The sequence below is a fragment of the Ooceraea biroi genome, chromosome 4 (assembly GCF_003672135.1).
Source record: "Ooceraea biroi isolate clonal line C1 chromosome 4, Obir_v5.4, whole genome shotgun sequence".
Taxonomy (NCBI): Eukaryota; Metazoa; Arthropoda; class Insecta; order Hymenoptera; family Formicidae; genus Ooceraea; species Ooceraea biroi.
The window spans coordinates 154,910-176,289 of NC_039509.1; the positions used below are offsets into that span (position 1 = coordinate 154,910).

The 21,380-nt window shown below is 39.2% G+C and overlaps 1 protein-coding gene across 1 annotated transcript; it reads right to left on the bottom strand.

Moving 5' to 3' along the window:
• Positions 1 to 436: 436 nt before the first annotated feature.
• On the bottom strand, positions 437 to 13,662 carry LOC105283548. Its single transcript, XM_011346378.2, has 5 exons — positions 12,373 to 13,662; positions 11,480 to 11,646; positions 6,755 to 6,891; positions 5,638 to 5,811; positions 437 to 3,126 (listed from the first exon to the last, which is right to left on the bottom strand). The coding sequence occupies exons 1-5, from the start codon at positions 12,460 to 12,462 to the stop codon at positions 2,969 to 2,971; spliced, it is 726 nt and encodes a 241-aa protein (XP_011344680.1). The 5' UTR covers positions 12,463 to 13,662; the 3' UTR covers positions 437 to 2,968.
• Positions 13,663 to 21,380: the final 7,718 nt, after the last annotated feature.

The following is a 21,380-nucleotide window of genomic DNA, read 5'->3' on the forward strand; positions in this document are numbered from 1 at the left end:
AGCATTTTGTAGCATTCGCTATGCTAACCGGTCTACAGTCTATATATTTATATATTTACATTTCAGTATTATTAGATTCAGTTCCTATCTCCTCTTGCACTCATTAGTAACATTTTACAGCTTTAGTTTCTTCTGACAAGGTAAGATGTCACCACAATGTTCTTCTTGAAATATCCGCAGTTTTCGCGACGCATCATCCGCGACTTGAAACGTGTTGAAACGCAACTTTGCGTTTTTATTTTCTTTCAAATGTTTATTCGTATTATGCGATGTTACGCGTGTGTCAGTTAAATGAAGAAATAAAAAAGGAAAAGGAAGATATCATGAACGAGAAGAACACGATGGATTTTACGTGAGTCTTTTCTCATGGTTTCTAAAGTTTTTTAAATGTTTAAAACGTTAGAAAATGGCAGAAAAAGAGTGCAACAGCAGTAAATTCGTTGCGAACGATTCGAGTTTATTTCGTCAATTTATTATACATTTTATCTCAACGATTTCATTTCGTCAGCTGGGTCACTTTACAAGTTTAAGCCGGTTTCTAACGCTGACATTTCCTTTTATTACCTACAAATACAACGTATTTTAGCGCTAATAGTTTCTTTTATCATAAATATTTCCTCAGAAAATTAATGAGTGAAATATTCGAGTAGTTCGGTCCCCTTCTTACATCGTGGTTAGGACTAAAGAATGCAGAAATAATTAAATCACTAATTCAAGAAATAACAATTGCCCACAAATTACTGTCAAAATTTTGGACAACAATAATTTCTTAAACAAATGATTTCAATCCACATTGCTATTATAGACATCAATGAAAAGTTCACAATTTGGTCTAATCTTTGGTCTAATATCTTTGGTCTAATGTTTGGTCTAATTCTTCTGTCTCAATATCTCATATCGATTTTAATTTCGAGACTAATATAGTCGTTTTATTGAGTAAACGATTCGATCGGGTCGCCTGATATGTGTAATTGTACATACAATCTCGCATCGCTTAAAGTAGAAAAAGAACAAAATAAAATTGCATCAAGTGCACGTTTCATACAACGGCTGTTTCCACGTACGTGATATTTAAAATATGTGTGTTCATTCTATTGTACAAATATAACGTTAATCCGATCTGTTACGTGTAGGAGAGGTAACTTAATCGAGCTACTATAAAACGCCTCAAATATTACACATCGTTTTCATCGTGAACTTAATACTAATAATAATGCACAGTGGAAAAATCAAAAACTCGTGTGCGATTGTGCGCCTGCGCGCGTATTCTAGAGAATGGATAAAAAGTATAGAGTGTACTTTGAAAAATTTATACAAGAATACTTTCTCGGATAAAGGAGGAGTCGACAAAGTACAACTCATGTCTTTCATATCGCATTATGGCGGCGGAAAATTACATAAATAATTACATATATCGGTTAGTGTTCTCAAAATATGATCATCTCATGTTTTCCCTTTACAGAGGCCTTTGGCTGGTTATATATTTAGTATCGTTATTAATCCGAGCTGTTAGTGCTTCATTTACGTGAAGATAGAAAAATATCTGAAGCTCATTGCTTTATAGTATCACATCTACGTTTGTTACACAAACGGAAATATCCGAAAGCAATTTTTCCGAAATAAGGGTAATCATTATAGGACTCGTTGCGCGACCTTCACCTTTGGTTCAATATAATGCTGATATCGTTTAAAGATGCAACGACTGTGTATTTTCTGTTGTATTTTATGAGAGAATACGAACGTATGCGACTCGTCTATACATATACACGTCTCTGCGTATATCTCTGTGCGTGTGTATCCCTACGTATTGCTTTATAGATACTCTCTATATATGCGCGATGAGAACGCGCATTTAGGACTACAATACACCCCCATCGCGCTTATAAATAGATCGAGGTTGGTCCACTCACTTGTAAATACGCTAGAATATATATATATATAATTGCTCCACAATGTGCATCTACCGTTTTCATATAGATGCTCTGATGATACATCTGCAATTGTACAATTTGTCTAGATTTCATAGAATTCAAAGGATAAAATCGATATTTGATTACAAAGTAGTGGGTTTTTGATTACAAGCGACATCTTATCGCGGTCTGCGGTTAAATTTCGTTAAATGCAGTACATTTACAACGTAAAGGTAAAGACGTAATGATAAATTGGAAGAGAACCAAAATGTTATTGGTATTGATCCTCTTAACGTTAAAGATACGATTTAAAGAGACTTAAACTCGACTCGAGTTAAATAGAAGAGCAATCTTGGTAGGATTATTGAAATGATTTTAGCGGATTCCAAGTGAACTTCTCGGCGCCAGTCCTTTTGTTGACTTGAAAATTTAATGGGACAGCGAAACCGTGAGAGAATAAAAGAGTTTCCAGAAAATAGAAAGAATATCAAGTGCCATTAAAATTCTGGCTGAGAGACATAAAACGTGCTAAAGTTCCCTATTTCCTCACTCATCCTCATTATTCATTACCCGTATTCGCTGCGAAATGAGACTATTGAGTCTCTTCGTAATTTTCGGCATTTAAAGTCTCGAACTTTCTTGATTGTCACCAGCTATGTGTCAGAAATTTCTCCGAAGGGTATCTCTCAAGTAAGACAGATTTATAGGCCTCGATTAGGCTTTGACGTATCTTCTGACATTAATATCGCGACTTTTGTTATCCGTTGTCTTTCACAAAGAATATTCCAAACGAAACGTATATCGATGATTCATTAATGATATGCATCTTTCTTAGAACGCTTCATAAATCAATACAAGTTTTTTCAATAACGTCAATTTCGTTTTAGGAACCGACTTTCCGTTTTAGGAAATGTCGCTAATTTCTATTAATATTTCATTTTAAAGACTCTAGCATCGAAACTGCTACGATAGTATCATTGTAGATAGTATCACTGTATCTTAGTTATTCGCATAGTTGAAAATGTCATTTTTTTAATAAATCAAAAGCGAACTATATGTTAAACATAATTCGTGCTCGCGGCGCAACAGAAAAATCTAAAACTGCTGCGGAAATAGGACGATTGTCGGTCTGCGTTGTTGCTCCAACGCTGCATCCTCCGTGTTCCGTTGTTTCGATTGATTTTGCTTCCAGGATTGTGAAGGGCCACAGTTTTTTCTACGAAAAATCAGAGAGAAAAGTTTATTATTCACATCATTATTTCGTCATGTATCTATGTATTTTTGTCTAAAAAAGCAAGAACTTTCGACAGTATTGATCAGTGTAATGCAGATTCCGAAAATTCCGAAAATATTGTAATATAAAAAGATGATACGTAATATGAATAAAAAATTCATAATACATAAATAAAAATATCATATAAATTAAATTGCAAATTCTTGACTGAGAGATAGATAGATGATACGTTTCAAATCCTGTGTAGAGGTGCGAGGAATGAAGGAAAAAAAGGTCACATGTTTGCTTTTCCCTCCTTCGGATCCTGTTGAAGGGGCAATTTAATTCCGTCAGCGTGACGATCGCTATAAATTGCAATACCATCAAGATGTTTCCGGATAAACGTCGGTTGCGACGGGAATATGAAATTCCGCGAGAGATTGAAAGCTTACGAGGATCCTGCCAGTTTGATACGGAAAAAGGATGTCGGGGCTCGTATTAATCCTAAACAGCGGTTATAATGTATTACATTTAGCTCTATCCATTAGCGCTGTCTGTCCGAATAAAACGATTAAATTCACTTCCTGAGCTTATTGTTAAAACGAAATGACGCGTAATCGCACGGAAATTTAATAAATCGCCAATTTATCATCTAAAAAATTCTTTGCTATGAATAAAACTGACAAATTCAGAAATACTGACAAAACTGAATGGTACGTAACGATCCTGTCGATCATTACTAACCATTTTGCGTCACGAAAAGATTGAATTAGTTTTGTGCCTTCACAAAAAATATTGACTAGCGTTGGATTAATGCAATTGTATCGTGGAAGGAAGGAGAGAAGCGCGAAACTTGGAGAAAGCCAGGCAGGAAACGATAATTTTGCTTCTCGGTGTTGCATTTCCGTCCGACGGAAGTATTCGCTAAATTCTCGTTCCTAAGCGACGGTGGCGGGATTGTTTTGCAAATGCACGAGATTTGCAAATCCACCCCGCAAGTGCACTGTTTCACCAAACAATTCTGTTTGAGAAACTCGAAACGCTCATTCCTTCATCTCACTTGTTTAGTTTCCTATCACAGATAATTGATCGCGATATTTTGCTCTTTTCCAGAATACTCGTTTGCTCGTATCTCGAATTGGGCGAAAACTCAATTTTCCAGCCTTGACCTGTATCACATTTCGTATCAAACGCCACTGTTTTTCCTCTCGATAACCGAGCCATGTCCGCGCGGATTCGTTGTACCGTTTGACGTCCTTTGCCTTCTCTATGCATTGCAAGTTGGATGGTGGATCCGACCTTGCTTCCGAATCCTGCGTATCTTTAAAACTTTTCAGCTGTCAATTATGCAAATCAAATTGCGAATAGAATTGCCTGCGCCACATATATGCAATACGCATTGAAATCGATTAAAATTTAGCTATCAAACGAAAATCTACTACTAGTCAATAACAGACGTGTTATAGATATAATAATTGTATCTGCTTGTATTTAATTATGACATTTAACATATAAGCAAATTTTCGTAACAGAAATTATGTTTTTTTTATGATAAAAAGAAAATAAGTATTACATTCGGATTATCATCATGCATTATGCTAATTGTTAAGTCAGCGTCAGGAGAGAATTAACAATGGTCGCAATTTGAAGTGAACGCTAGAGTAATTCGCGCAAGAGAAACGCGGTTCAATCAATTTGTGCTTAAGCTATCTTTTTCTGTTCTCTTTTTCCTCATCCGTTCGTGCTTCCTGCTTAAGTCAACTCTTAGTATTACAATGGAAGGTAGTATTTATCGAACAAGCGGGTGAGATTGTTTCACGAATGGTAGCCCGGATTTTGTTGGCCGACGAATGTACTTTTTCCTCCTATTTCTCTACCTCTCGCTCTTCTCGCTTTTTTGCCCTCTGGCATTTGGCACTTTCACTCGTTGTGCTTTTTTTACGAACCGGAGGAATGCAGGTCGGGCAAACGGATTTGCAGAATGAATCGTCTCTGACCCGTATTATCAAGATCTAAGGACGAATGGCATTCTCTCGCGTTGCTACTCGCATTGCCGCACCGACCTTTCAGTACCATTTGTGATGTACGCATCACGGCGATGCACTCAAAACTCGTGCTGCTTCCCCGTTCGCCATATTATATCGAACTTATTTCGTATCTCATCTGAATTTCTCGTTTCGAGGTCGAGCCTATAGGCCTTCCGACCTATTTATTTCATCCCCCTGCCTTTTCTAATCTCGCTCTCCATCGGAGGGAGGATGGGAGTGATAAAAGCGGGATAAAAGTCGGAAAAATTTCGACTCTTATTCGCGCAGCGACCTTAAACGTGCAGAAACGTTACAGTAATGTAAATGAAAAATGCGTATATCTTTCTAATTTAGAAATTTCTTTTTTTCTATTACTGTATGTCTGTCTTTTAAAAGCCGCAATTTGGTACATTTACGAGAAAAATTCATCACTGGATGGGCAAAGATCTCGGGCGAAACACGAACGAAGATACCGCAGGAATTGTACCCGTGTCAGCCTCGGATTGGGGCATGAATTCTTGTAGCTCTGCTATCAGCTTGCCGATCTCTTCCGAGTCCTTTCGGATGCTGCAGAGCTCCTCTTCATTGAAGTCCGGTCTAATCTGTTTGCACAGGAGGATCTGCGAGACCACATTGCCGATATGCGGACCGGCGCGATTCTCTGTAAGGCGATAACGAAAACTGTGTTGTTAGATTTTGAGATGAAGTCACTTAAATTTCATAATGTTTCTCTTTTTCCCTTTGTATGATATTTAGCTTGATTTTAATATAAAAGTGCGTAGAGAGATCGTTTTGCGTTCTCTCCTCATTCAACAATGCTAAAAAAACCTCGTCATATTTTACATACAGCAGATGGAGATTCTGTATTCTAATTTTTTCGTAATTGACAAATATTTTTAAAAATTATGGAAACGTTAACATTATTACAATGCAAACATTTAAAACATACATAGAGAGAGAGAGAGAGAGAGAGAGAGAGAGTTATGTATTTAAAGAAGGTTATTATACTTTTTTCCGACATATGTACGTTTGTCGACGATAAAAATTTGACTTAGACGCAAAGAGAAATATGCAGTTAAAAATTGGGAATTGTTAAACGCATAACAGTTTGCAATCGTATCGATAGTTTTGAGAGTTATGGTCCGCTGGGATACACGCCGTAAATCAGTCTATCCGGGCTGGCTCAAAGCGACCGCAGAAACTGATTTAACGTTGCGCTTCGATACAAACCGATAACGTGTCGATCTCGATAACTCGATCTCGACAGCAACACGTCTCTACCACTTTTACAATTTTTCGCCGGAAATTACTAGTATTGAAGTTAATAGAAAGTATTACTATTGAACAGAAATAAGTTACATGTAAATTAAGCTTCATTTTAGTCGACGAGCATATTCTCCTACTTTACTTCTCGAGATTAAAACTGCCAGTGACCAAATCGTGACAATTTGCAGAAATGCAAATTATATAATTCATGAAAAAATTGTATGATTTATACTCATACGATACAAGAAATTGAGAAATAATGACAAACATTCACATAGAAATGATTATTGCATGTATCATTATTAAATATTAAGACATTGTACATGCTCGTAACTTACCGTAATATCCAGACATGTCCATAGGTACGATTCGTATGAGATTTTTACTCTTGTGTAGCTCGCGTAAGAAAAGTTGCGCCACGTAAAATAACAGCACCAGATTCGGGCTGTCCACGGGTATTCCGACATCCATAGCACTGTAACATATAAAAAATATATTTTATATATTTTTACAGTTATGCAACTCAATAAAGCCAGAATATACTGCCTGATATATAAATTCGCATTAATATTTGAACATCATGGTACATCAGTATTTTAGCATGCTTATTGTTGGATTCAGAAATTTATTCTTTTTTTAATGAGTTTTATAATTAAAATACTTATTCCAGTTAAAGTTAGAAATTTCTAGTAAATTTTTTAATATTCTATTGTTTGAATATTAATGTAAGTCGGTCATCTTTATATTTCTCCATATAAAGTTTAATCATATAAAATATATTTAATCATATATTTAATCATATAAAGTAACGTAAAGAGATGTAATACGATATCGATAGAAATGATGTAAGACCGTAAAAAACCATTTAATCGCTAGCAAATGCTTAGCGAGATAAATCGTATTATTGCCAAAGATACGTATCGTTTTAATGGCTTCTTTGCATCGGATTGCGCCGTTATTATAGTTCAAAGTCCATAAATTCAATTTTCATCGTTGTCCGGATCTTCGATTGCAGTTCGCTGAGTTAATTACATCAAACACCAAATTACACATAATTATTACTGTTTGCGCGAGAATTCGTACCGTAGTTTAATTTAGCTGATTCCGCGTTAATATGCAAATCTTTCGCAAGAAACGTGTTCAAGTATTGAAGCGTCAGCTTCCGCGAGTAATATTTCTCCGTATATTCTCATTCGGTGATATATGCGATATGAAACATCACGGTTAACGTCACGGGTTAATACATTTGCGTACGGATTTTCGAAAAATACGGCAAAGCGAGGCTTCGGACGATGAATAAACGCGCTGGAAGGTAATCTTTCGCTCCGGAAGATATATTGCCTTATGCGAGAGATAAAAGCGCGAAAAACGCTCCCATATTCACCTTTCTGCGCCAGATATTCCGTAATAAATGCGTAACTTTAAATCTCTCCGTCTTTAAAGTAACTGAGGATACCGCGCGAAATGCCACGGAACGTAATCCGATAAGGCGAAACTGCGGTAATAGCGGGGGCAGACGGCCGATAAAAAACAGAAAAGCCACCAGGAATCAAGTATTCTGATTAACTCGTTTTACGTCAATTACTGCATCAGTCGAGCATTGAGCGAGGTCCTCGTGCAGAAACCATTTCGTTTGGTTTCCGGTTAATAAGATTCCAATTAACGTGTGAGATAGATTGGCGCGACCGAGGGCAACCGACCTCAATCTGCAAACACATTCGTGACCGTTTCTTGGGGCTATTAAGACTTGTGGCTATTAATTGGTTATCAAGATCTTCCCTCTACGCAATTTCTCTCTTCCTTTTTCTTTTAAATCTGTATCCTTTATCCCATTCTCTTTCGAGTAACGGATTTCTGTACTTGGCGAGATTCGGAGAATAAAGCTAACATTGAATCGTAATGAAAAAAAATACAAATGGCATTCAAAATGAGTTTATTTTCGTTCACAGTTTTTTTTCGTCATCTTGTGCGAACGCAACTCGGATTCGGAAAATTCTAAAAATGTCCAACTTTAAAAATTTCATGAAACCCATTTGGTACACTGGACTGCCATTTGTGCCCGAAGGAAAGAAAGCTATCGATTTCACAGATTGGTTCCTCGCAAAAAGTTAAGTAAGATAAGCCCAAGGTAGAAATGAGTTTCGCGTAAAGGTTTGCACTAGTGGCAACTACTGATTCTTTTCCTTTTTCTGCCTTCATCTACTCTCTTTGTCTTTCTCATCCTCACTCAGCCGTCTTTGAATAATTCCTTCCGGGGCTTTGCACACCTTAATGAAAATCTAAATGTTTTACGAGTTCGTTTCTTTTGAAATTCTTTTCATACATTTTCATGTTTGAACGAGGAAGCGAACAAACAACGTACACGCAGATATTTAATTTAGCTAAGTATTGTCGTCCGGCACGAGAGATTATCACGAATGCACGCCAGCTTTAATTTCAAGCAACAATTAATTCGAACTTTAATCACGAACTATTTAACGCGCGAAGGTAAATTCACTTCCTGTGAGTTAAGATTCGTGGAGGTAGAAAGACGACGGAATTTCAATTTCCCCATCAATTTACTACGAGTTTCTCTCCAGTCTTAGCTTAATTCAGAAATTAACGTTCTGATTTGCTATTGTCATGTTTGACGCAAAAATAGAATAGAATATATTATATATATATATATATATATATATATTTACTTATTTGTTTTATTAGCATATTGTTTTATTTTAAATTCGCAATTCTCGGTGCATTCCAAAATAAAGCTAGATAATTATTTAAAATGTTTGAGACACGCTTCGGAACGCGTGAAAATAATAATTTTTTATGTGAAATTAGATCGTGACGCTTAAATATCAGGTCATACATAACAGGCTTTTCAAATTACGTACTGGGTAACGTTTAATTAGATACTGCATCGAACAGCTATCACGCCGCAAATGATTGTCGCACGCGCGCCATTCTCGCTTAAGCCGATCATCGCAGCCGTTACGAAACGATAATTATTGCAATGTTCCTCCCTCATTGCAATGTTCTTTCTCTCCAGCAAACTGCGAGCGATATCGCTACGTGACAAATGTTCATTCGGGAGCGAGTTCCCTCCGTGAGTCTGATTACGTTAATAGCACGCGCCACGGCGATGCGATGGTTCGATTATACGCAAATTAATATCCGTAAATTAGTTATCAATTATTCCTGAACCTGCCGTCTTTTCATTATCATTCGTGCTAGTTTGGTTTAGTTCGTGTGGCCTAGAGTGTACATATACTTAGATGATGTAACTGCCGCATATACATATATGTTACATGTTTATGTTATTATTTCTCTCGAAGGTGCACAATCGATCTATTATTTTTACACGTTCGATCGTATTACATTCCATTATATTATGTATGATTGCTCGATTCATGCCTCACCTAGATGTTACCGGTAGCACTTCTATGCGTCGTATCACCGCGGAACACGCAACTGCATCGATTATGCAAAATACACGCCAATGTTGTTTTATTCGTACGTTTTTTGTTTAAGAAATCAATAATGCCTGCCTCCCCCGCGCTATCGGGTTCGCTTACGTTAACTCGCGATTATGCAAAATATACTGGCGTAGTCTTTTGAGTTTCAAGAACGATCGCATGCGTACGAATGAAACTTTTACATGGGAAATTTGCATTCTTGCAAAATGCAAGTCAAAGTCATTAAGCGCAAATGGCGCGAAAACAAACAAAGAGAAACACGATCCATCGGCATTAATACTTGATCGACGTCGTAAGCTTCAGCTAGCAAGTACAAAACTTTCCACGAGCAAGCACTACCACGACCTGAATCAAGTGAGATCGCATACACGTACGCACGATACGGCACGCGTATCGTATACGGCGCGTTATATGCATTAATTCTGCTTTAGCAAATCCTCATGGACATTATGACAACATTTCTGTCATCGTAGTGTTTAAAGTTCAGATAAACGAGCAGTCAGGAAACGAGTCTACTAATTTCGTGCAAACACGTGCAAACTATGCTTGAACAACTTAATATCGCGGCATTAAGTGACGAAATTGTGAAATTGTAAACGAAAGAGGATAACACGCGTAATTGAATCACGCCAAGAGTAAATAGAACGATTAACTTTGTCGGTGGAGACAACATCGTGCGCGCACACCGGGATACATTCTGTTTTATTGGATTCTTCCCGGCGATGAACGGGTGATCACAAAGTCAATCGAAAGTCGTGAACGGCAGAAATTCTGCGTAAACCAGTGATAAAGGGCACCCGGTGCAAAGTTACAGAATGAAAGTTATAGGAAGTGCTCGTCGCGGCGCGACGGCATGTGACGCTTTTCTCACGACCATGATTCTTCGAGCGTAGCCGTCTTTCTGTGACCTGCATTGTATCAAAGGGGTGTGGCGGAAGTGATGTGAGAAATCGAAGGAAGACCTTCCTTTTCCTCTCTCTTTTTCCATTCCTTCTCTTTCTCTTTCCTCTCTCCTCGCGCATCTGCCATCGCAAAATTCAAAAATCGCGTATCGGGAATTTAGAACGGCGGAACCTTGTCCTATATATGCGACGCGGCGTCCTCGTTAATTCCGTGGTTTACATTTGCCACCCCTTTCCTTCACCGCCGTGCAAAGAACTGTCGCCTTTCGCGCGACTGTGTAGGTCAGAGGATCATCCTCGTTATCGTTGTCGGAGAATTTCCCGAGCAGCCTCGACCCTTACGCTAAGAAAACGCACACAGATATACCTCGGAAGGAAAGGAAAGTGATCGAGCGCGTTGGTCTTAGCATGAGCTTTCTCATGCGGCGTGCATCGAATACGCGGAGAGACGAATTAATTGCACTGATCGAGCATGAATAGTTTACACGAAACGCAGCGGAGTAGCTTGCATCCGAGCGAACTAACGTGTTCATTGCACGCTTCGTCTGCTTGTACTATTCTTGAAGGAAACCTCAATAATTCACAAGAATTCCAATTTTTCACGATAATAATGCATGTCCGAATCCTTAGATTCACAGACATTAGTTCTCAGATCAGTCTGGTGGGATTTGAGAGTCAAAATCGTTTCGGAATTTCAACTCACCTTTGCACATGCGGCAGTACCAGTTGAGAGGTGCTCTTGCAGGCATCCACGCAGTTGCGACGCAGCTTCCGTATTTTCTCTCGGAGTTCCGGGCAGTCACGTGGTTGTCCGATATTAATGAGCAGATCTCGAAACTGCGCTACCTGGCTATTTATGTCCTGAATTTGCTGAAACGCACGAAGAGCGAAGCTCGCAATCTGACTCTATTGATTATCTATAAAATCGGCAGTAGTGGTAACGTCGAATATACATTTTACGCGCGAAATATACCGTTGCTGCTGCTTGTTTATTATTATATTTTGTTCATCGAGCAATTTCTTTCCATTTTGGCTTGAAATGCCGAATAATAATAATGTTTGCGCACGCAAGACCGCCCACGTAATTCGACATTTGAGGAACATTATTAAATAATTGAGAGCGACGGGTAATGGCTGTATCATCGATAATTTATGAATCGGTTGCGAATAATTATTAACGCCCGGCGCGTAAGGGAACGTAGTAATTAAAAAATAACGTCACATTTAATCGCTTCGTGTTTCAATCAGTTATTTACCTATGCTATGTACAGATTGTCGATTGATTATTGATCACAGGTCAGTTTCTTTTTCGCATTCTTTGACATTCATTCTCTGACATTAATCACGTCTTGTAAAAGGTGAAATGGAAAGTTAACAACAGGACGTTAAAGACGTTAAAGAATGGATTAAGGAAACTGCATATCGAATTAAAGATCCCGAAAGTGCGATAACGCGAAAAATAGTTGCAAATCGGTCGCGAAAGTTCATTAAAGTTATATTAAGGAGATAGAGAGAAGGGTGTGGGGGTAGCAGTCTCCTTCGTTTACCCCGTTGGCTGGCCGAGATTCGCGCGAGTGGAGATTATAATTCGCTTACCAGCAACACCGTCTTATCGGATTTCTCAGGCTTGTCGCATTTGTCGTCGTGGTGTCTGCTGGTCGACGGTGTCGGGGAATCCGTCATCATCTGATCTTGTTACGGACAACTCGCTCGCCAATCGTCATCACTCGGCATTCGAACGACTCCGATTCCGGTGACGGGCATCGCCGAAACAGGCGGCCGGAGCGAGGCACGCGGGCAATGTGAAACACACCATCACCGAAAATCACCCCCGAGTGCACGCACGGCTCTCGCAATCACCCACCGCGCGCCGACAAATTGCGAGCATTCCAGCCACGTGATCTCTTTTTTATGCTCTTTCTCTCTTACTTTTTATGCCGCGCGCCAAGTTATTTTTACACGATCAATTCTGCCTCACTTAAGGCTCGCTGATAATAGACTTATCGCTCGCGGCAGATTGCTAGTAGCGTAATCGTCTCTTGGCCGGCAGAGCAGTGCGGTCGCCGTAGCGTGCACGATCTTTCCCTCGTGTCGTGTGACCCTTTTCAAAGATTTACGCGGCATTTTCCAAGCGGCTCTGGCATTAACAGCATTAATAGCGTGATTGCGCGATACGGCGAGTCGAATTTGCGTACCGCGTCGAACGACCTTCCGTGAAATTTCAATTTTAGTCTCGGGACCAGGGAATCGACGAGGTCTGCCTCCTCATCGAGCCGCGGCAGGTGTCCCGCGGGATTAATCCTCCCCACGCACGCTATATATGTAAATCGTAATTTTATCGCGAATTGGGTTACACACGCGAACGACTGTCGCGCGGCCCGTCATTTGACGAGGACGTTCCGGCGGAATTAGATGATGCGGCTCGTCGGATCCGACGTTGTCCAACGTCGATGCAATGGTCGATGGGTGCGGAGACGCGGGACAGGGTGGGAATCTCACGATCGGTACTTGGGGTAGGTTTACGCGTTAGGAGCAGTAGCGGCGATCCGCGGCGAGTGACGAGGTCGCGCGGCGCTCCGTCGCGACGTCATCTCGTGCTTTGACAAGAGTAACCCACGCGTTTCGGGGATTCACGTTCGACCAACCCTCTGATCTCGGGTGTACGCGCAACACGCGTGACTTCTCTCACGCGCGCTCTTTCTCACGGCATCGTTCGCTCACAGCATCATCGTCCGATCCGCGGCACCGAGAGCTTGCAAGCAACCCCCGCGGTGCACCGTATATGCGCCGTAGCAACACACGCGACGGACTGAAACGTGGGTTTCGCCCTCAAGCTCTTTCACTGCCGCGCCGCGCCGCCCTGCATTCAGCGCGCATGCCCTGCTCGTACTACTACCCCTCGCGCGACCATCTTCTGCATTTCGCAAGCCTCTAAAAATACTTTTGCGACTTGCCTCTTTATCTGATAGAATGATGTTTTCTTTTCGTACGCTTGCCTTACGCGCCACCCCTTTGCCATCACGCTTCAATTCTGAGGTTGCCGTGCTACGTGAGGGGTGGTCCGTTACCGTTAGTATGAAAACGCGGCAGGTGATTCTGGAAATGTACTCTGGGGAATCAGAGAAAGATATAAAATTCTTTTGAGATGAAGAATTTGTGTTTTCGAAAAGGATTTGTATTAATGTCTAATTATTTTATCGAAAACATATTTTTTCTCTTTTTTGTTCTGCACAAATTTGTCGACGCTGTTTTCTAGTAGTGACGCAAATTCGTTTTGGCAACTATTTTTTGCTAGAATACGAATAAAAATAAAACGTTCGGTGTTTTTAAAACGCTCAAGTGTGTGTGTATATACATGTACGCAATTCTATGCCGCAGCCACGTACCTCGTTTCGTTGGGCCACTTACGCAAAGCATACAGGTGCTTCGTATGCCATAATTATATCGACATAACGCAATTTTGATGCACTAATTGTCGTTGCGTCCCGACGACGTTGCACATCAATGATATTTTCGCATCCATCGCACGAGTCGCCTTTGACTATTTCGAACCGACGTAGTTTTTATTATATGTTATTATCCTTTAAAATTAGAACTCTGTGCGTATATGAAAAGCTAAGATTCGTAACTTATGAAGTACGCAGCGTTGAGAGAGTGGTGCGTTCTCTTGTATATGATTATTAAATCTTCAAAGGTATCAGAAAATTCATCTGCTACTTTTGACGGCACTTGTTTGGTTTCATGATGTTAAAGAAAAACTTCAATTTTGAATAGGCTCGTACACAGAAAAAAAGTAAGTGTCACAGCAAAACTTATATACTTGTATATACGCAACAATATTTATAATCTTCGTAAAAGAATTTAATAATCTTGAATTTCAACTATATTATAATCTTATTTCAATATTATAGTTGTCACCTGAAGAATACAATATAATTATTTTCTCGACTAGAAAATGCGTCAAATAATAACGGAATAAGATCGTGGGCGTGGAGGTAAGAGACGTATTTGCACGTTGATGGGATTATATCTTATATCTATTATTTATTATATGCACAATTATCACACTCTACCAAATTGTTAACCTCCACGCGAAGACAGCCGCGCGATGGTAATCTAAACTGAACATAACGCACAACGCGAAAACAGTTTGAAAATATGTTATTTTCTATTTAACATTGTTTCCTTTCTATTCAAGAAAATTATTCTTAAATAATAAAAATATATTTTTCTTGATTGAACTATACAAAATTGCTTTATTCAAAAATTGTTTTCTTCGTTTAACGTAATATAATTTCATTATTTAATTTTAGTTGAAATTCAAGATTATTAAATTCTTTTACGAAGATTATAAATTGTTGCGTATATACAAGTATATAAGTTTTGATGTGACACTTACTTTTTTTCTGTATAGGACTAATCAATGGATCGATAGAATCCAATTAAAAACGTGCGGGATGAAAGTCGCGTTAATATTATTCTTTTAATAATATTATTATTGGTGTATAACACAATGTCGTTAGCTTTATATGTAATACGTATGCAAACTTTTAATGGCAATTTAATAATTTGCAATTCTATTAATGACACAAGCGTCAGCTTACACGTATGCACGTTGCATTCGACAGCATACGCACGTTTCATGAGTCATAAGCGTGTGCACGTGACGGTGCATCCAATTATATTGTATAATTACACATAAATTGCCAACAATCAGAACGCAGTTACGTATTGAATCACACGACATGGCTGGTAGTAATACGATTGTCATTCTTCCTCTTCGAGTACTATAATAGATATAAAAGTTGATTAAAGATATCACCGCGTTTCTTATTTTTCTCGGCCATAAAAGATGATCCGCGTGAGTGAAGATCACTGAAAATGTTAACCGATCCTGCTTGATAAATCACTCTTTTCTATCTCTTTGTACTTTTTGCGACACCACCCGTCTGATGTAGCTGCAAACTTGCTTTTCATCATTTGCTCTACTTCTTACTTCCTCTCGCGTCTTTCTTACTCAACTCCGTCTTCGCGCGCTTCTCCATCCTGTTCAAGGACTTACGCGCTGCCTTTCTCCCGTATCGTCGTCTCTTTGTATGGCCTATAGAACGCCGAAACAATCGCGATTTCCATGATAGAAATTAAAGTTAAGAACGGATCGTGTATATCGCGGTAAAGTTGAAACTCAAAAGTTCTCGCCAGGTAAACCAAATTTTCCGTCGGGTTCCGCTTCCGGTGGGGGTTGCGAGAGGACGTATTCGCTAGATTCAGGAACTTTCGTAGATGCTGCGTGTACATGATACATGATTCACGCAGTGTACGCATCCGCGGTTTCAGGCCCAGGCGGGCAAAGCGGATAAAGGGGTTCCGCGAGACTACGGTTTTCGCCGACACTGACAAAGCAATTCTTGAACAAAGGGTGGCGTGCCATACAACGGCGTCACGAGGGCACAACGACTAAAGGTAATGGTCGCAAAATAGCCGGGCGACCCATGGGAGCTGTCGTGGCCCGATCGAATCAGCTTGTACTCGTTCCTGACCACTGTATAACGTGCAGGACGCAAAAACTGCAAAAACCATTGAAATTTCATGAAAAATTCGTGGCATTCTTAGTAGTTGCCGTCCACCCTCCGCGAGCGACAAGCGATAGTAGCCTCCGTTCCCGTTACGATCGATAACGGCTTCTCAAATTACTTCCTGACAATGGCATCTTAGTAAGATTGTCACTAGACGATTCAATTTGTCGTGCTGCCCCGTGAAAGAATCATCCAGTAGCGGGGTATAAAGACAGGATTCTGTCGAATGGCCGCGAGTAATACATCGAGAATATCCGATGATCTGCCTTTAGAGATAAGGAAAAAGTTGTGCCATAATACGAGAAGCTACGGGAGACATGTATCTTCCAACATGTGCTAAGCGCAAATTTAATCAAATGTACAATCAAGTATAAACGTTTAATAAAAAATAACTATATTTAATTTTGTGTGGTAATAATAATCGCGTTTTTGGAGTATTTTTACTTTAACGTTTTCAGACGTACGTACCGTTCTTAAAGGGGCTCTACCTGACCGTAAAAGCAACGATGTATAGTGTTGTGAGTTTTGGTCCATCTATATATGTATATCTATATCGCACGGTCGGTATGTTTGTGACAACTCTTAACTGCCCTTTTAATGATGCTATCGTCATTGAGAAATCGTTAGCTTCTGCGATATAGACGCAGCCTACTTTAAACGAATTATTGTACAAACGCGTCGCTCTCCTTCCCTTTAGTAACACGAAAAATTATGGCTCCGTAAATTTCAGTTTTACGTCGTGGCTTATCGTGTGGCACACGTTACGCAGGGGCTAGCTGTTCTTTCCTTTTTTCCTCCTTTTCTGACATGCTGGAATACGATCTCTTTTTCGTAGATTTTACAACTCCGGCACTCTCGCGTGGAGAGAACGAGCGAGGTTTATTATACGGCGCTTCATTATACGCGATCGTAACTGCGAAGATTTGCATATGCATGCTGGGACATGCGTAAAAACGTAATAAGATTTTCGAGTGAACCATCCCGCGAGATCGACATTTCGACATCGAGATAATCTCGAGAGAGAGATCACCAGCATTGCGCGCGAATAATATCGAGGCGGATTTAATGAGGTGATTTCCAGAACATGGCACTGCATGTAATCGTTATTATTACAATTCCAAATCCGTACACGAGTATCGGTTTGCAGATTACACGTATATAGCCGCCGGCAGGCTGCATTGTACTATCTCGTTGCGATGACACTGTAGCGATGCAACGCAGCTCTATGAACGTCATTAACATGCGACGGATAAGCGACGTAACGAAGATATTCGCTGACGTATCTCCACGGTTATCTTACTTCTCACCGAGTACGCGAGTATATACGTATCAACCTCGCATTGTATTCCTCATTTCGTTTTAGCATTGCTGTTTCCATTCCCCGTCCTATTCATTAAAACCAGAAATGTCACTTTTATTGCACGGATAATATGTAAACACATATCCACGCGAACATATGTATGACATAGATTGGTTTAATAATTTCGAGCAGTATATGCTATGCATGTATATTTAATTGCAACATTTTATGCTCTTATTTTGCTAATTTATGTAATCACCTTTCGGGCTTTCGGAAGTGCGCCTTTCCATAACTGGTCTTTTAGTAGAGAGATGGAATGATAGCGCGAAAGGCAGTTTTCTTTAAGCCGTAAAGTATATTAAACAATCATCCGTTATTAATTAGCGAATGTTCAAATTGTGCCCGCGGCAGGCAGAGCGCAGGGACACGGGGGATGGTTATCGACCATTCCTGCTACATGCCACAAATTATCTCATTGGCCATATATGGCTGCGGCTACAGATTCTGTTCGCGTTACTTTTCGTAACTTGAGTCGGCCCAACGAAATTGATATCGATATTGGGATTTGATGCGCGAACGAGATCGAGCAATCTCTCGTTTGAATTCATCATTTTTGATTGTTCGTTTTTCAGAAGACTTAAAAATTGATATTACTTTTAAAATAATTTATTTATAAATGCAATATTCATGAGACAAACGTTGCAACGAAAATTTATTATGTAACAAAAATGTTTGAACAGTTACAGACTTTGGATATGTTATATCCTGTTGTTTCATGTGCAATTGCAGTTGCAAATACCGAGCTTGCCTCGCATTATTTCCATTGAAATTTTATTTCCACTTGATATCTCTGTAAACAAATTTTGCAACAATGCAGAAGCACAACTCTTGCATCTCGTTTTTCGCTTCGACTTATCCTTCTAGCTTTACTCCCTACGTGTAGAATGCCTCCAACCCCTTTTCCTACCTCTCCATTTATTTACCGCGACAAGGTAATTCGTTGTGTGTAAACGTACCTCGAAAAATCCAACCGCAGACTGTACTCGACGCTGAAATTTCGCCAATTTCTCTGTACCGGGAGTATATATTTTCTCAAAGAAAACACATTTACGACTAACGAGATTTTCTTTTATCATTTGAGAATGCGCTCGGAATATAATATGTCTGGCTTTAAATTTGCAAGGAGAAATCATAAAGATAACAGTCGATCAAATTGACCTACTTTTACGAACGGAAAGGTAATCATGTATATAATAAGATTCTTCATAATGAGAAAATAGAATCTCTGTTAAGGGATAGTTGTTTCCATGGGGGGAGAATCGCGAGCGTTCACGAAAAATCGATGATAACGGACCATGAAATACGCTGAATGTGTGCAGGAAATGAGACAAAAGTTGTAACGAAAATTGTTCTCTGTGTATGGCATTGTTATGGCGTTCGGTAATTGAATTTCGTCACTGGCCATATGCGCTCTGTCAAAACTTTCTTCCACAGAAAAATATTTGGCAATAAAATTGAGAAAACTTGTGCAATAAAATACATTCCACAATTATTTTTATTGAATCATACATCTTTGATTCGAGCGAAAGACGAATGGATTTTATTAATCGATCGCGATTAATAGATGGAAAAGTATCTCATCAGATACAACGAAATACGTGTGAAATAAATAATATTCACTTCAAATAAACACAATATTTTATAATTGGCGTCGTTGTGTGACTGTCCGTTTTCCCGATATGCAATTATAAAAGTTCCGCTTTATTTGAGAAATGTAATAAAAAAAGTGACGAAAAAGAATTTGTCACTTTGTTATCGCACAATTGGAGCAACACTATTGACGAGCTTCAACGAAAATAATAAAACGCGATTATTCTGTATTGTTCTGGTTTGAGCAAAGTTGTTTGAAAGCCATTTCGCGGATCGTTTAATCAGTCCACCACATATGTGCGCATAACGCAATTCGTAATGCGGTGTTGGCTCACCAATCATTTCGAACTACCAATTTAGCTTGAGCTCGAAATCGCGGACGATAAAATCGTTCAGACCATCAAATTGCTCCATTGTCAAAATGCGAACAAGAGCATCCCTATTGAAGTAAAAGCATGCAACAAAGCTGTCATTCTTCGCGTGCAAATGATTTTTCACTTCCAATACAAATGACTTTGATCGACTTTGACTTTGATCGGCGTATTTCAAGTATTTCCTTAAAGCTCTTTCGTCCATCTTTCAATCCGCAATCCGTAGACAATAGAAGACTGTGCTGCTTAGAACATCTCAAGCGACTCCAAAACTGGGGTAAACTTATGGATAATCATGCTCGTTGGTCTCGCCCTTAATCTGCCCCAAGGTTTCCCAAGGTTTCTACGGAAGATCCACGCCAATCCCGGCTCTCATGACCGTAAATTATGTTCTAAACTAATCATCATTCTCACATTCGAAGTCCAACTTAGATATCACATACCTTACATTTATGACAATGACGGATTTCTCTCCTATCTTGTCAAACGAGCCCTATCTATTTCCCCTTGAGCTATCGTCAGGACTAGAATTATTCTGAGTAGCCCGGAAATGTCTTGCTTGTAAAACTGTAACGATCTCCTATAAAAGACACTGAATACATTGAAAAATAAATACTTTTTTAAATACAGGTAATACATACAACTTCTATCTGATAGAGAAATATATAAAACATATTAACAAGCGTGTATAAAGTGTACAAATAAAATTATTACAAATATGTATATAAAATAAAATAAAAAAATCTTTCTCATGTAAAGTTTAAAAATTTAATCTTTTAGAGTTTTTATACTTTAATATATCTTGTGAAATTATTTAATTATCCTTTTCTGCAAAGAAATAAAAATAATTAAACTGATAAAAATAATTAGACTGATGATGCTTTAAGATAACCGGCAATTAGCGCGAGAAATAAAGTTTTCGAGGGAAATACTAACCGCGACCTCTCACTTCCGCTCGAGAGCAAGGGATTCTCTTATGAGACCTCTTTGTAAATACAATTTAACCGAGGATGTAAAGGAAGGCACGATCATCGGAACAGCAAGACCGGTGCTTCGGTGAATTAGTACCAATTAAGCTGCAACTTTTTAGCTAGCTCGAGATGAATACGCAACTGCCACGTAATTTTCTTTGTTCGTACGAATGACGACGAAAAATTAGCTTGTCAAAGGTCATTGCTCGTCTTATAATCTTTCATTCCATCATACATCGAATTTATCATTTTCTCAAAAGTTACTCAAATATCCGTCTCGTGAAACTTTTCTCTTGCATGATAAAAAGTTAATTAGTAAAAAGTTTATAACAACGTATAACAAGTCTTGTTAATTAATGAATTGATGATTCATATTTTGTATTTTGCGGGAGACTATCGTACGAATGAATCAGATTCTTAATGCGGTGCTTCGAAGTATCATGGAACAAAGATTTAGATTTAGACGAGTGAAAAATATATCAAATATCCATCACGATTCAAACTCGCCGAGAACTCGGCTGTCCTGGCAGATTCCTTCGGAAATCCATTTAAGAGGATCTGCGTCGGCGTTTTAATGGATGCATCAGCTAATTGAGAATCATTTTAAAGCGTCTTCTTCTCGACTTGGATTAAGTATATTCACACAGATTCGTACGACCACGCGCACACGCAGCTCGAGGAGGATTACTTTCCTTTCGAGCGACACCTTCTGCTGCTGGGCCGTCCCTTTCTCATC

Coding starts and splice junctions, on each gene's coding strand:
- LOC105283548 (XM_011346378.2), bottom strand. CDS start 12,462: ATGATGACGGATTCCCCGACACCGTCGACCAGCAGACACCACGACGAC. Junction 6,892..11,479: donor GTACTGCCGCATGTGCAAAG/GTGAGTTGAAAT, acceptor TATATGTTACAG/TGCTATGGATGTCGGAATAC. Junction 5,812..6,754: donor GGACATGTCTGGATATTACG/GTAAGTTACGAG, acceptor ATCGCCTTACAG/AGAATCGCGCCGGTCCGCAT.